This window comes from Amblyomma mixtum, chromosome 5, assembly GCF_055824585.1.
Source record: "Amblyomma mixtum isolate Tamu chromosome 5, ASM5582458v1, whole genome shotgun sequence".
NCBI classification, from domain to species: Eukaryota; Metazoa; Arthropoda; class Arachnida; order Ixodida; family Ixodidae; genus Amblyomma; species Amblyomma mixtum.
The window spans coordinates 61,377,066-61,392,612 of record NC_143016.1 but is presented as its reverse complement, the minus strand read 5'-3'; the positions used below and the strand labels follow the sequence as shown (position 1 = coordinate 61,392,612).

The following is a 15,547-nucleotide window of genomic DNA, read 5'->3' as shown; positions in this document are numbered from 1 at the left end:
CGCTGTCTGTCAAGTCGACCGTCAGTGGACGCCGTCAAGCCCGGTTTCGACCACCCGTACTCAGTGCCCGCTGTTCACAACATCACTGTTGAAATCACTGTTGGATCAATTGTTAAAATACCTTTATACTTCCCAGCAGCCCTTATTGGACAAGAGAAGTGATTGGTTAGCAGATCGTTGAAATCTTTCTTGTAGGTCCGGTTCTCCTGCTGACGCATCCGCCGAGGAGCGCGCTCTTAGGTGCGGAGTTCAGGCTAGCCGCGTCTGAAAGTGTCAGTATTTATTAAGTGCCCAATATGAACAAATACTAAATGGTTTGGTTTATGGGGCTGTAACGCCCCAAAGGGACTCAGGCTATGAGGGACGCAGTCGTGAAGGGCTCTGGATATTTCGACCACCTGGGGCTCTTAACGTGCGCTGACATCGCACAGTACACGGGAATCTAGAATTTCGCCTACATCGAAATTCGGCCGCAGCGGCCAGGATCGAACCCGCGTCTTCCGGGCCAGCAGCCGAGTACCATAAACACTGAGCCACCGCGGCGGAGAACAAATACTAAATGACAGCGCGGATACACAAAGTCAACAGTGTAACATAGCACTCGCATGGTTTGTTTTTTGTTCTGTCCTGTCTTTACGGATTTGCGTTGCAGAACGAGTGGGTGTGCGGTGACAACTGGAAGATGTATGCAACGCATACGGCATACTGGGCAGGATCGATGACAGGATACCTAATCTCCGGATTTCTGGCGGACAGGTGAGCCAGTTTTAGTCTTCACTCTTGCCGAAAATGCAACTGTTGTTTTTATCTTAGCGAAACCATTAACTTGCTGTTCACGCCGATGCATGTGTATCTGGGCTTCTCCGTTAGGTTCTTCATTCTGAGGCGTGCGCAAATATACTCAAAGAGTATGAGTACTATTAAGGTTCCCCAAAGCGTGTCTGATTCTGGTTCTCTTGAAATGGTGTGTTTTGAATTGCACAACTGGAGAACTTGGGTGTATTTTTTATATGTAGATATCAGCGCAGTGTGTGTCCCCCATCTTTCACTCGTCGAATAGAGCGACTGACTAATCCCTGGACAATTCTCTCCACTTTAGTTAGAGTACGTAGCTTGGTCCAGATAAACCAGTCATCCATTCTTCAGCTTATCTTCAGCGCGCTGCCAATTCCATCGCAACATTTGCTCTAGATTGTGCTGCAACTACTGAAGTCCCCCTTCTGTCTTGGTTTCGTAGTAGAAAGAGCCGACAAGAAAAAAAAATAAGGCTTTCGGTGGAATTTGCCCCTCTTCAAAGACATTTTTTTACGACTTCACATGGCTACGTGAAGGGTTTGAACAGTACTGTCTTATAAAAGACTAGCTAAAGTTTGTAAAATCATTGCGTCGAAGACGCTGCCATTGCTTGCACGGGTTCAAGTGACTGTTATCGCTCTCACCCTCTGCCAGCAGCGGTTCTCACATAAGTGACATCTTGCTTCGCAAACTTTTCTTCCGCTGGAGAGGTAGCTTTTAATCTTGCCGGCCGCGTACCATTCTATATGTTAGCAATAAGTAGCGACAGGAGTGTGGATGGACGTTTACTGTTTACAGTGAAATAGATTAAGTTGTCTCTATTGTCACTTCCTGCTCCTGGCAGCAAAAAAATAATGTACTGGCTTGCTACTTTTTTGCTATGGCAACGGCCCAGGCAGATAATTAACACTCTAGCAAACACGAATGTGGCCACTCGACAAAGCCTTAAAGAGACGCTGAAGACAAATAGAAGTTGGCCTGCGTTGATAGGGTTCCGCGTTCTAATAAATAGACACTATTCTGAAAGAAAACGGAACTTTTTTGGATTAGAAAAAACCAAAACATACCCAGGAATTCTGGACAAACGCATTTTCAACGAGAAATGGTTTATGAACGCAAAGTCTTCGTATATCGTAAGATTCCAGTATAGCAGTCAAAATATCCGCATATCTCCCGTCAGCATGCTTGCATTTTTTTTTTGCTATTAGCATGTTTGCTGTGGTCAAGAACTCTCCCCATTGGTTTTCTATGGCAGTATTAACTGCTCGATGAGAGTGATGGACAAACTTTAAAAGAAAGACTTAGATGCGCACCGGAAGAATGGACCATTACCTTCAATATGTAACAGCACCTTACAACAGCTGCCGTGGTGGCTCAGTGGTTATGGTGCTCGGCTGCTGGCCCGAAAAACGCGGGTTCGATCCCAGCCGCGGCGGTTGAATTTCTTTGGAGGAGAAATTCTAGAGGCCCGTGTACTGTGCGATATCAGTGCACGTTAAGGAACCCCAGGTGGTCGAAATTTCCGGAGCCCCTCACTACGGCGTCCCTCATCGCCTTAATAACATTGGGACGTTAAACCGCTTAAGCCAAACCAACCAGTACCTTAAAACAGTTACCTCACAATTGAAATTCTCGGCCAAGAATCCCGGATTTGAACCAATGACAATTGGCGCCATCAGCGGCCGATTTCGCAAGTTAACTGCGTGCGTACAGGCCAGGTTTCATGTGCGGATCCCGGAGGCCTGGCTACAATTTCCAAACGTTGACAATCCATCTTTTTCTGTTAGAACGTCACCAGTTTCAATCGAGGGCGGGAAAATTTCTAAATTTAATTTTCTCATTCGGAAATGCGTCTTCCGCATTCGCATTCGGAAATGCGCACAAATATAAACATAGGCAGAAAGAGCCATAAAATAAATTTTAGTTAGAACAATAATTAGATGGAATTGGCCTCAGTTTCCCTTTAAACAGGCTATAAACTCAGCTCTCTGTATTTAAAATTTTTGCGGCAGTTGAATACGGCACCGCGCAACTATTGCTTTTCCAGCGTGGAGCATGCATTTTTTTTTATTTTCATCGAGAAACTCACAATTAAACCAGATAATTAATATTTGGTGCTTTCGTAGTCAAACTTATGACATCAAGCGAGACGTCACGAATTATGACGACACAACGGCGGTTTTTTTTTTGGTATCGTTTATGCTCTGCAATCTGTTATTCTTTCTTGACTCGAAAAAAAAAGACACTTCTATCCACGAAGTACCGTACACATTATATACACTCTGTGGGGGGTTCCTCTCAGCTTGAAAGCTCATAATCTGTAGAAAAGAAAAATCTGAAAGCAGCAACTGCTTTTAAAGTGTGTGTAAATTCCCTTGCTCGTCACGCTCCCCGTGGAGCTGCGCGATGATGACAGCTGTCTGCTGCTATCATTGTTGTCATCCAGCACGCGTCGCTGTGCAGCTGTGCGCCATTTAAAGGAGAATGCAGGGCATGCGTTCGGTATGCATCACCACGGTCAGCCACGAAGTGACACTGACAGGACGGCTAAAAAGAACATCACTTCTGCCCGTCTGCTCTTTCAATTTCAATCCATTGCGTGCGGAGTCCTTGGACATTGTTGTTAAATGTTTTTAAGGTACAGAAATATCGAATGCCACGGGTGATATAAAACATCGGCGTTTACGAGTGTGGCGAAGAGCCGGGCCCGGGCCGCGGAGACAGCGACAGCGAGGAAGAACTTAAAAGTTTACTAAAAAAATTATATGAGGCAATCTCCTCATGCAGTTCGTCGAATGCATACAATTTTCATACTATTATCACACAGATATCTTACAAACGTCGCTCATTTTTGCAAAATTATACTTTGATCATACAGATGTCATACAATATCACACAAATTGCATGACATTTGTATGACGACGCCTGTATGTGGATATTGCATCATACAACTTTTTTCAGTGCATAAATTTTATGTGTAACTAGGCGCCAGGTACAGCGTCACAATATAGTGTGCAATAAATTATTTTCTCCGAAATTGGCGAATGCCGCTTTCTTGTAAGGGCTTAATCATGCCAAAATTGCAAAAAAAAAAAATAAGATGTGGCCCGTAAGCGAGTGTATACGGTATTTGGCTTAAGACGGGGTTCGATCCTCAGTGCTGCCGGGTAGCCACCGGTGGTAAGGCGGACAGAAGCTTTCCCCTGGCTTGGTGCTCGGCTTCTTTGGAGTAAAATGCGTGGAAAAAGGGTATTTGACCACATTTTGTGCAAAGAAAAATACCTTAGCCATGGGTTCCTTTGCCAAAGCTGGTGTCAATAAAATCCATCATCATCATCTTGGTATAAGGTGCTCAGATGTTAGTCGTGCTGTATTACGAGACTCAAGGAACAAATTTTCTCGTCTCAAGATAGTCATGATTACTACAGATGGACCAAGTGCACGGTGAATCGTCGCAGCTAGTGGTCACTTACTCTATGTTCATTCCCTATAGTACCCCAATGAACCTATCTGACGACAGCGAAAAGTAATGTATTGTTATACTTGCTTTACATTGGAGCATGCAGTGTCTTTTTGGAACACATAGATTTAAGAATGAAGCTTCCTATAAGGCGTTGTCTCTCGCAGGATAGGAAGGAAAAGGACCATCCTGATCTTGCTTGCCCTCGGCGGAAGCGGCAACGCATTCAGCGGCCTCTTTTCCAGCTTCACAGGCTTCACGACGCTGCGTTTTATTACTGGCCTGGGGGCTAACACAGTATGCAGCGCAGTATTCGTCACAGGTTTGCGATTACAAACTTGCTATATGATTTGCCGCGCTGTCCAAGCTTTTAGCGACCTGGTAATAACACTGCGATTTATTATTAATATCAGTGCCCTCGGCGAAGGAGGAAATAGGCCTAGTGCGAAAAACGGAAGTAATTGAGGGATTGTCCGTAGCCGTTTTGTTGTTTAACGAAAGAAAATAAAGCTAGGAAGGCCATTTATTTGAGGCTATTCCTGCACTCATCCCCAACGGGCCAAGAAAGGGAAACAGTAAACACTTTTCACTCGTGCTTTCAAGGCAGATCTGAAAGTCAGCATGAATTGAGTGGTCTTCTGAGGAGAAAAGCGAGTTTATTGATTATTTGTGACCGGGTGCAGTTATTATCTGCAGTTATTTCTCTCGCTCCTTTACGGCGCGTGCACACACGCGCACCACGTGCGTCAGCGTGATTCGCACAGCTTGCTTTCGGGCTTCATTCGCGAAGTTGTACTTATATTTCAAGGTCACGATTGGCCCTCAGCCAGCCAGCAGCAATTCATGATATCAAGCAGAATGATAGCCAGACGCCAGGCTATCACAGGCCACCATTTCGCACTAGGAGTTTCATGAATCAAGCTCCTCATTTTCTGTAACAGTAGCGGCGCTCTTCAGCGAAGCTGCTTCCGTTCCAGTCTCGAAACAAAGGCAAGTCATTCGTGAAGTTCATATTCACTGATTAGTTTGTAACTCTAATGATGCCCACTTGTCTTTAGCAAGTGGGCACTGTACTGAGCTCAGGCGCATGCAAGTTGCTCCAGGCATGGTCGAACGGAAGGAAGTGCACATTGGATTTGCGTTTTACTTTATTACTTGCCTGATTGTGTTGAGAATGTAGATAGCCACAAGTGCAGCCAGTAAATAAGGTAGCCAGAAATGATAACAAAGCTGTCCTCGCGTACAACACCTATATAGGTACGAAAGGGCTAATTTAAATAGAAAGAGGCTGGTGTCCAGTGTCCTTTCAACAGCTCTGGCATGCGCCTAACTCGGCACCCGCTCGCAAGGACTCGTCAGCATCTCTGACGTCTAGGTGCTAAGAGCTACGGCAAGAGCCGTCTTTCCCAGTCCAATGTGCTGTATGCATATGAGGACATTGACCGTGTAACTTAACGTATACAGCAGCTTTACTTCAAGCAGACTTCCTAGCAGCACTGCGTTAGCGACTCGGCCGTACCATGCCCCTTAGTCAGCAAGGCCGATTTTAGGCTTTAAAGTGGCCTGTAGTGCTCGCTACACTTTACGAAGTCTCTTTCGGTCTTTATTCAGGGTCACAACAGGTAAATTTCAGAAAGCAACGAGTGGGCGCATTTGCGCGGCATTTCTGTTTATTTACCGGAAGGCGCTAATAAAACCAGAGGTCATTCTAGCGTCTCCAGTATAGCCATATATCTCTCTCTTTCCCAATAGGCAAGAAACGTTTTCTTCCATTTGAAGAGGCGGTTGGCTGATGCAGAGGAGCGCTGCCAGGACTTCTAGTTACTAGTGCATGCCTGAAAAAACAAAACAAATGTTTTTATATCTGTCGGAAGCGAATTTACCCGGTACCCTAAATCGCATGCTCCTCCACCCCTCGCGTCCCATTTTTACCTGAAAAAAAAAATTGATAGCCCCGTGTCTCTTTTGGCGCATTTCCAACACCGCCGCCACACATTAGAAGTCAAGGCAAAATCTCGTGTTATGAGATCAAGGGCACCGGATCGTCTAGTCAATTTGTACTCCTTCGCTTTGTAACACCTGCAACACTCTGTGTGCTTTCTGCTACCTTGCACAAGGAAAAAAATCCTGTCTTGCCTATTCTTTCAGCCATTGAGTTCACAGTGTCCCACCGGCGTTCGCTGATAACGCTTATGTTCGCCATGAGCTGGTCGGGCCTCGCTGCTGCGCTGCCGTGGTACGGATATCTGGTGCAGAGCTGGAGGATCTTGCTCCTCACCGGCACGGTCATTGACCTGCTACTCGCTGCGATCATCTGGTGAGCAATGCGCGATAAAAAGCAAGCTTGCGTGATTTTGAACTGAGCTTCACTGCTGACTGTGCGCTCTCAGTGCACCCCTATATTGTCAACAGCTACCCCACAATTCATAGCAAAGGGTCACCGGGGTCGTTGTTGCGTAATTGTGTACGTACCGCAGACATGGTTTTTCTTTGGATATAAAAACTGAAATAGGAAGAAACCCGATATCGGAGCATCCTTTCCGTGGAATATGTTTGACAAGCGAAATAAGGCCTGTTAACATGAACTCGATAGAGTCGAGTCGAGTTTGCTTGTCGAGCAAAAAAACCAGTTGTCGTGTTCATGTAAACGTTGTCGAGTCGAGTAAAATAAGCGGCAGAGCGAGTCGATTTAACTCGCCTGCAGGGGATAGGCTAACCCGCTTGACCTTGAAGAGTCGGGTTAGCGGGAGGGGAGAGGATAAATGCGAACCTGTTTTTCGTCTGCGCCATCGCGCCTCCGAGACAGCGCTGGCGTGCCGCCATCTTGGAGGCTGCCACTGCCCTCTCCCGCTTGCGCAGTTTGACGCTTGGTGTCGCTGGAGTTGAAGAGGTCTCGACTCGCTAAAATCGAATTGATGTAAACATGCAGTCGTCGAGTTGGGCTGACCTTACTCAACTCGATCCCCTAACTCGACCCGCCACTGTCGGGTTCATGTAAACACCGCTATAGAGACAGAAAAGCTTACGGAAAGTTGAAGTGTAAAAAAGTTATGTGTAACGCTATGCATATGCCGGTCGCACTGTGACCATTATAAACAGCAGATCCAAAGCTGCGGTACAAACTGCTCTCTTTGGCACAATAAGCGGAAGGGAATTTTTCTGCGAACGCTACACGTTGCTCGCGACTTTTTTTTCTTCCTTTCTTGCTCCAATATGGAACTCAATGGAAACGATTATTTCGCGAGCATCAGACTTTAGTGTCCCCAACAATATGAGGCTGACACAATGGGGGAGCTGCATTTTCTTAGCGCAGTTTTTCACAATACCCTACTTCAATACTGATTGCTCACGTCAACACTTTTATTTAGCTTAAAGGTGTGGATACATCTCCATGGGGCCGCTGTGCTGACTGTGGCGTATGAAGCATATACATTGAACTCCTTGCATTAAAGGACACTGCTTTAAAAAGACACTACGGACAACCCAGTTCTATTTTTGTTCTTCGTGATTATCGATTCTATATATTGTTTATCGGCACGTCGAGGTCTGCTCGGCCGCCAAATATACTTTAATTGCTGGGAAAATTTGATTTAGAAATGGAACATTTTTATTTTTGCATGTGATTCAAACTCGTGGCGTCAAGACCGAGTAGAACTCCGTGATCACCGTCTGGATGTGAATGGCAGTATATCCAAGCCTCAAGCTTGCGCAAAGAAACTGCCTTGACGTCACAGCAGTTTGTTTACCAGAACGGCCGGTGTTGGCGATACCTACATACAACTTTTAAAACTTTTTTTTTAGTATATAAAAGCAGCGTTTTCTGTTAAAGTAGTCTCTAGATCATTAAAACGCCATAATCGAGCGATAACGACCAATTACAACTTGTACTCGTGTGCTGTTAACGCTCGTGAGGTGCCTAATCGTGTGGTGCTTAATCGCTATCCCTTCCGCCCTTCTTGTCTTGTCTGCAGTTTCTGGGTGCCCGAGTCTCCTCGGTGGCTTCTGTCCGTCGGCAGGAAAGAAGAAGCGATTGCTTCTTTAGAGCGCATTGCGCGAATTAACAGAAAGAATGTCCGAAGGGAAACGATCAAGAAACTGCTGGTAAGAGAAACGGCCACGATCATTGTCTTATTCAGACGGACTGAAGTCCTCATCTTGTGGCAGAAATCATTCCAGAGTTCTGTGTGGAGCAAATTTATCTTAAAATATTTACGTCTTTTTTTTTATTTTGACAAGGCCATTATTCTTACGCATGCAGCTAATTATTCTTCGGCGTATGGGTATTCACTGCCAGCAGCACCACCTTTTTCTTGAATTTGGAAACGCTGACCCCCAACACACCTTTTTTCTTCTTGAGGTACCAGTACTTTAGAACTTGTCACAACAAAATAGAAAACCTAAAAGCAACCCTACCTTTTGTACCGTCGAAAACTGGCGAAGATTAAGCTATGAGACCAAAGTAAAAGCTTAGACGCTACTTTGCTTAGCGCACTGACAGCCTAACTGACATCAGAATTGACAATGTCATATTCTCTTGTTCTTTCTCGATCGCCAACGCTGCAAGGAGGAGATGGTATGGCTACCATAAATCAACACTGCATTGGATATTCAGATCGGGTGTGTCTCACACAATTTGTAAGCTTGGCGCCACGTAGTGCATCAGCTAGGCACTCCTGCAGCAGAGGAACAAATCACTTCTCATTTTCCATATCAGTGCTAGAACTGGCCACATAGAAAGGACGTTATAGTGAAGGATCGTTATGCCATTCACTTCAATTCTACGACGCCAACTGTCTCCAATTTTAGCAGGCTTCTAAAAAAATTATGCCCCGTTCAGCGCCTGTTACGTTTCATGTCCAGTTTGTCGTCTCAGTCTTAAGATTCGTTATGTCAAACCAACGTGATAAAAGATAAAGCAATCGTAGCGGGTAAAGAGAAGACATAGTTGTCCTATATGTACATAGATAAACGGGGTTAACCCTTTGATGCGCTTTGTGCACCACTGTGCACGATGCGAACCCGCAGTTCTTTCTCAGAGTTTGCTTGTCCTAGCACTTATTTCTTTGTTTCAGGCAAATTAAGCACCCTTCATTTGCAAAAAGGGCATATTATTTATGCGAACTATAGAACGCAGAAAATATTTCTCAGAACACCTAGTTCAAGTTGTTGGACGAGCTCCGCCAATTCTTGTAGAGGTTTTTTTTTTGCTACCACCGCTAAAATAATTTTTTTTATGCGAAGCATACTACTTTAGCTACCACTTCAGCCCTTCACCGTGGTTATGCGCCTCCAAATCACGTGATACATGACGTCAGTCCACGTGACACGATGACGTCACGACAGTGGAGAAACGGGGGCCCACCTCGCGCCGTCGCTGTGGTTGTGCGCCTCCAAATCACGTGATACATGACGTCACACCACGTGACACGATGACGTCACGGCAGTGGAGAAACAGGGGCCCACCTCGCGCCGTCGCTGTGGTTGTGCGCCTCCAAATTACGCGACACGATGATGCTTCGCATTCTCCAGGCTTAACCAAGTTAAGCCTCAGCCCTTTTTTTTGTCATTTTCTAGCGTCATGAGCATCTCGAAAAAAAAAAGTGATTGCATGATGCCTGTCGTGTTCATTTGAACACACCTGGAATCCTAATATTAGTCTCCAATTTTATTGAGAGTTCTCTATGGATACATGGACATGAATGCAAAAAAAAAAATAAATAAAGCATTGTTGTGTTTGATTAGAATACGAACTAAATTACATTTTTAAGGCCTGGATATACTATTTAGGTAAGAAATCTCCGTTTTGAATCCAAATGACAAATGGCGCCTGAAAAGGTTAGATGGAGAATGAAATAAACGGAATAAGGCAATGTTTAAGGATTTCTACTGAACAGTGTGCAACGGCTTACTGAAGCTGCGCTGGAAACGCTGTCTCCGTGAACGAGGAGTGCCCGCTTATGGGTTCTTTATCTTTGTCCTTTTTACGCAGCTACACAGTACAAGTGAAGAGACCGGCACGGAAGCGACGTCTAGAAAAGAAACGCCAAGTTTTTTGCAGACGACATTGCTTCTAGTAAAATCGCCGAGAATCAGAAAGCTCACGATACTGATATATCTTACATGGTAGGTGATTAAAGTTCTTCTCTCACTATGTTTTTGATTGCGTAGTCTCCAACTGTACAAAATGTGCTTGAAATTTCACCGTAACAGCTGGGACGGAAAGTATGCGAGAATTTCGGAAGTTTTCAAAAGACTTAAATCTGGGTTATGTTTTAAATGTTTTTAAAAATATAGACTATGAACAGCCCCGAACTGTTTTAATGTGAAATGAGAACAGAATGCAACAGACTTTCGCACAGTAGATATCGACGATACATTACCTTCCGAAGATTTGTAAGCTATGTGTATTAAAAATAATACCATGCCTCAAACAAACGTTACAACAAAATTCTTTTTCCCACCACATTGTTTATAATATTATGGTATGCTGCAGTATTCTGCACTGCAGTATACCAAACTGCAGTGTGCACTGCAGTCCCGTCTAGCTGTCTGTGTGTTGTCTGTTTCGGCGCTACAACCCTTTTCTGGAAGCAGTATACGATAATTGCATAAACGATTCACCGAACTAGATAAAATAACGCCTCGTGATGGTACAGCGGCATTTGAGAGGTTCTCTCTGGGAAAGCCTTTCAAGATTGTTCCTAAGCACGTCATTACTATTTGGAGTTGCATTTTACGTTACTGGGGCAACTGAGGCTGGAGAATCCGCTCCGTGCTCGAGATATTTAAAGAGATTCGGTGTCTACTTTTAACCGCAATAATAATTGCATATAACCAGTCATGCATGCACAATTCCTTTTTCGACAAGGATTTCTATCTTTGCATAATGCTCCGAAGCAATACGATACGATACACTTTTCATTTGCACCTTGTCTATATAACTAAGCCGCAAATTGCGGGGTTTAACGTTCCGAAGCGACGTTGCTATCGGCTGTGAGCGACACATTGGCTATGAGGGAGGTCGCAAGGGAGGGCTCCTGATTAATCTGGTTCACCTGGGGTCCTTTAACTTGCGCTGGTAACGCACAGTCCACGGGCGCTTTTTTATTTCGCCACCACCGGAATACGGCCTCTGTGGCCGGGATCGAACTCGTGACCTGTGAACAACAGTTTCTATACGGGTTGTTTGAAATATTCAATGCAGAATTTCCTTTGAAAAGCCGTGAAATATTTTTTTATTTCACCGCCACCTAAATACGGCCGCTGCGGCCGGGATCGAACTCGTGACCTGGGAACAGCTGTTACTATATGTTGTGCCCGAAATTATTAAATAATGAATTTGCTTTGCAAACCGTAAATAAACGTCGGTGTGGTCCCCGCAGGTGTACCGTATGGTAAGGAGCACATTATTTGCGTGATGAACAGTATTAAGAAGAACAATGAAGTGAAATAGCTAATCAACTTCTTAATTATTGGTTTTAGGGCACAACATTGTATTGCACTATTGAACGGTTCCAAAATTTAGTGTGAGTTCAGCTTGTAAAATTTCAGAATCGGAATCGTCCGAAATATTGAACGTGAATATTACGCTTTTGATAGCATGGCTCACCCGCACTGAATATTGCTAACCCTGTGCGTTGTATCATAACGGGGATCACGTCAACAATTTATACGTCCTTAAATACGTAAGAAGCGTCTCTGTGTGATCTAAGCGACGCAATTTATCAATGCGCAACCTTGGAACGCCATCTTCAAGAGCTTTCAATGATTTTTTCATGTTCCATACATCGAACCATGATGCTAAGTATGAAAATTTTAAGAAACAGGGCTCGTCTTCGGCTCTGACTGCCACTAAAACGGTTCCATTTAATCATATACCTTAAGACTTAAAATAATAAATTTGATTAGTTAGTCTTATGTAAATATTCGCCTATCTGCTGTTCTCTATCATGCAAATAATATCTGCCTTGGCGTACAATCAAACTGCAGATACTGCACTGAAGTATTTGTCGCAGTTTTTATAAGAAAAACCCGTGTTTAATAATTCGAAACGTCATGTACATTAAAAAGCAAGTTCGCCTGTAGTAGTGCCTTCATGTGCATAGTCGCGTGGACACTTTCCTGGTGTTAATCTACGAGTACTTACAGTTGGGTACTTGCTCTGTACAGTGAATCAAGAAATACGTCCTCTTTCGCACTTACAGGTTCGTCATCACGCTGTGCTACAATGTCATCACGCTGCAACTCGGCAGGCTGGACCTAAACATCTATTGGTCGTACGCCATCGCCATCGCCTTCGAGCTGCCCGTAAACGTAATCTCCATCGTGCTCATGGACTTCGTGGGTCGCCGATGGTCCAATACTGGCTTTCTCTTCATGGCAGCTGGAGCCTGTTTACTGCTGGGTCTACTCAGACCAGGTGAAGTAGACGCCGTAGACTTAAGCATAAAACTTAGAGCAATTGGATGTTTCATCACCCTTCCTCCTGTATTTAATTTTAAGATGTGTTGCTTGCGTGACCCTATTCGCGAATGGATGCACATTTAAAAGCGTTCTTGCCTAGCGTAATACGAATTGATGGCTAAGTTGTAGCTAAAAATATAAACAAAATAAAAAATGGAAGCTTCAATCTTACTTGAGAGGTCATATGAAGTGTCGTCTGAGAGCTGTAGTGGTTCCTGTTTAGAAAGGGCAAAGTAAGGCAGTGTTGTAACAGACGACCTCACTGTTTAGCGTGCTCCAAAAATTAACTGACCTGACTTAATCATAGACTGACAAACGCTATTATCAACTGAATTCTTAAGTGTTCTGAAATAAAGTATACATTGCGAATTGGAGCGACCGTTCAAGATCAATATCACGCAAGGTCAACGTAGCTGGCATTCTCACTTAAAACTGGCATTCCGTGTTCCACGGCTGATTAGTGTCTGGCAGGAAGCGTCGCTAAGTCACACCTTGAAATACTACATGCGTTGCTTCGGTAAACTTAGCCTGAATATAATTAACGAACTGTTAATAACGGGCTAATATGCGTAATTAGTGACTTGGTACCTAAGAGCAAGAGGCTCGCTCGCAATCCTGAGGCATAGTACGTTGAAATTAGAACGGCTAAGCAACACTGACTCTACCACACTTCCTCTAAGCAGCAGTTGACTGAAAACATTTTCGGTGCCCAGGTTAGGCGCTATGCTTGAATGCTTTCATGCGGCTCCTGATGCCGTTACCTCGCTCAGAATCAAAAACGTGGACGCTGGTGCTGGCGGTGGCGGCGATCATGGCGATGGCTGGAGCCTACAACATCACCAACCAGGTGGCGCCCGAGGCATTCCCGACCGTGATACGGGGCAGGGCAGTGCTGCTCCAGAAGCTTGTCGGAGACGTTGGAGGCCTCGCGGGCACGCAAGTATCCTCCCTGGTAAGCAGGTGCCAAATGTACGGGCATGGCCATATATCCCTTGTGGCTTGGCGCATTTCTTTACAACTGACCTTTAGACATCGGACATAATGCTAACGTCGCATGGTTATTGGCATGTGTGCACTGTGGCATTATATATGAATATATGATTAAATAAAAACAATTCTGTGCTCTCCTTGGTCGGTGACTGTGGGTTCCTTGATATGTTTGTCATTACAGGGCAGTAATGACATTGCCTTACCCATATATACACAGTTGCGAAGAAGACACTATGAACCAGAAGTTATATACTTATAAAGTAGACTCACACACGCTTAAAAACTTAGAAAGGGTTTACTGACGTTCCGACTAGGGACCAGTGTCCATGGGGTCCCCAGTCGAAACAACAGTAGACCCTTAGTTTGTTATGATAGCAATGAATTACATACAAATATACATAGACAAACGTACACAACTACTAGGCTCGGTAGTCATGTGAACATCGCAGATGTTTTTACTAATCGGTAATTTTTATAGAAAAATATATGTACGATGAACGAAGTGAAACACCTCGTGTGTAGTGCACTGGGTGACACCCACATATAGGTGTGACCTTTCGGAAGGTATACAAGAAAGTTACTTCACAGCATCGCTTACCTGCATAACAGGCATAGCACGTCTACAGGCTGCTCCTCATTCCTACTGACCGATAATGTTTGTTCCGAGACATTTTATTGCTCCAACGATGTTTGTCGCCAGCCATGCTACCGCCTAGCTCGCATTTTACAGTGCTAAACGCATTAGAATTGCTCACGTATTGCTCCTGAAAACACCCTGAAGTAGGCCTAATACCATTTCCCGTCACGAGTTGCAGGCCAATTCATTTCGCCCTGAAGAATGCTAGGCCTCTAGCTTAATTGGTAGAGATACTGCTGCGGAGAGGCGGTGGTCCCGGATTCAAGCTCTTGCTAGTAGTGTTTTTTCAGCTGGCGCAACAAAACTAAATTCTTGCAGCCACATTTTAGAACGATGCCTTTCCAGACGCATTTGTTTGTTGCTTTTCACTCATTAATTTGTCCCGAGCGATTCCTTGGACGTCACAGGCTGTTGCTACTGCCAATGATGCCAGGGCTGATAGGCAGCAAATGCCAGTCACCCTGCCATGCAGCCTGCTACCAAGCCCTTTTATCAAAGACGGGATTGACCAACCACCAAGAACAATGTGTTCCAAAAACAACTCGCCCATCAGTTCGTGCTTTCAATAGCTGCAAGTTGCGGCCCCTGTGGCTGCTAGCCTTGAGAGCAAGCCCACTTTCCGGCAGGTGGAGCGCGACACCTACACCCCGGTGATAGTGATGGGCGCACTGTCAGTGGCCGCGGCAGTGATGGCCTTCTTCCTGCCGGAGACGCTGGAGCAGGCGCTACCGCAGAGCATCGAGGACGGCGAGAACTTCGGCACGGACCAAGGGCTCTGCTTCTGCCCCATATCGGCGGCCAGACGCGCGAGGCAAGACCGGTGCGTGCGAGTCGATTGCATTTCGTATAGCAGCGACCTGAATTGAACCTTTGGAGGATGTGGGTGGTGGTACTCCACTCAATGAGTGATCGGTTAAGCGATATTTGTAACATCCGACACAAAAAATGCATGGCCAGGTCAAGCAATAATAATGATAATAATAAAACGGTTTGAGACTACATGCATAGACCACTAGGAGAAAAGGTTCTAGAGAACATTGACTTTTTATGCTTAAGTGCAGTGCGACTGTCAGATGCGAAAGTTGGATTTTGGGTTAGAACTATCTCGGTCTTACAGCAACCCTGTTTTGTAAAACTGGAATTGCGTGTAAGTTATTCAGGTGATTTACGAGAAACCAAGGCCAGTTTTCTTGGAGATCACT

At 44.9% G+C, this 15,547-nt stretch overlaps 1 protein-coding gene across 1 annotated transcript in view; it reads left to right on the top strand.

Annotated features, from left to right (window-relative positions):
• LOC149342397 (solute carrier family 22 member 7-like) overlaps positions 1-15,547 on the top strand; it is a 60,526-nt gene that overhangs the window by 42,663 nt on the left and 2,316 nt on the right. Inside the window, exons 3-10 of the mRNA XM_089544680.1 lie at positions 653-756; positions 4,423-4,577; positions 6,404-6,572; positions 8,227-8,356; positions 10,245-10,378; positions 12,460-12,674; positions 13,489-13,670; positions 14,972-15,165. Of these exons, the coding sequence (XP_089400806.1) occupies positions 653-756; positions 4,423-4,577; positions 6,404-6,572; positions 8,227-8,356; positions 10,245-10,378; positions 12,460-12,674; positions 13,489-13,670; positions 14,972-15,165 (1,283 nt within the window). The remainder of the gene's footprint in view (positions 1-652; positions 757-4,422; positions 4,578-6,403; positions 6,573-8,226; positions 8,357-10,244; positions 10,379-12,459; positions 12,675-13,488; positions 13,671-14,971; positions 15,166-15,547) is intronic.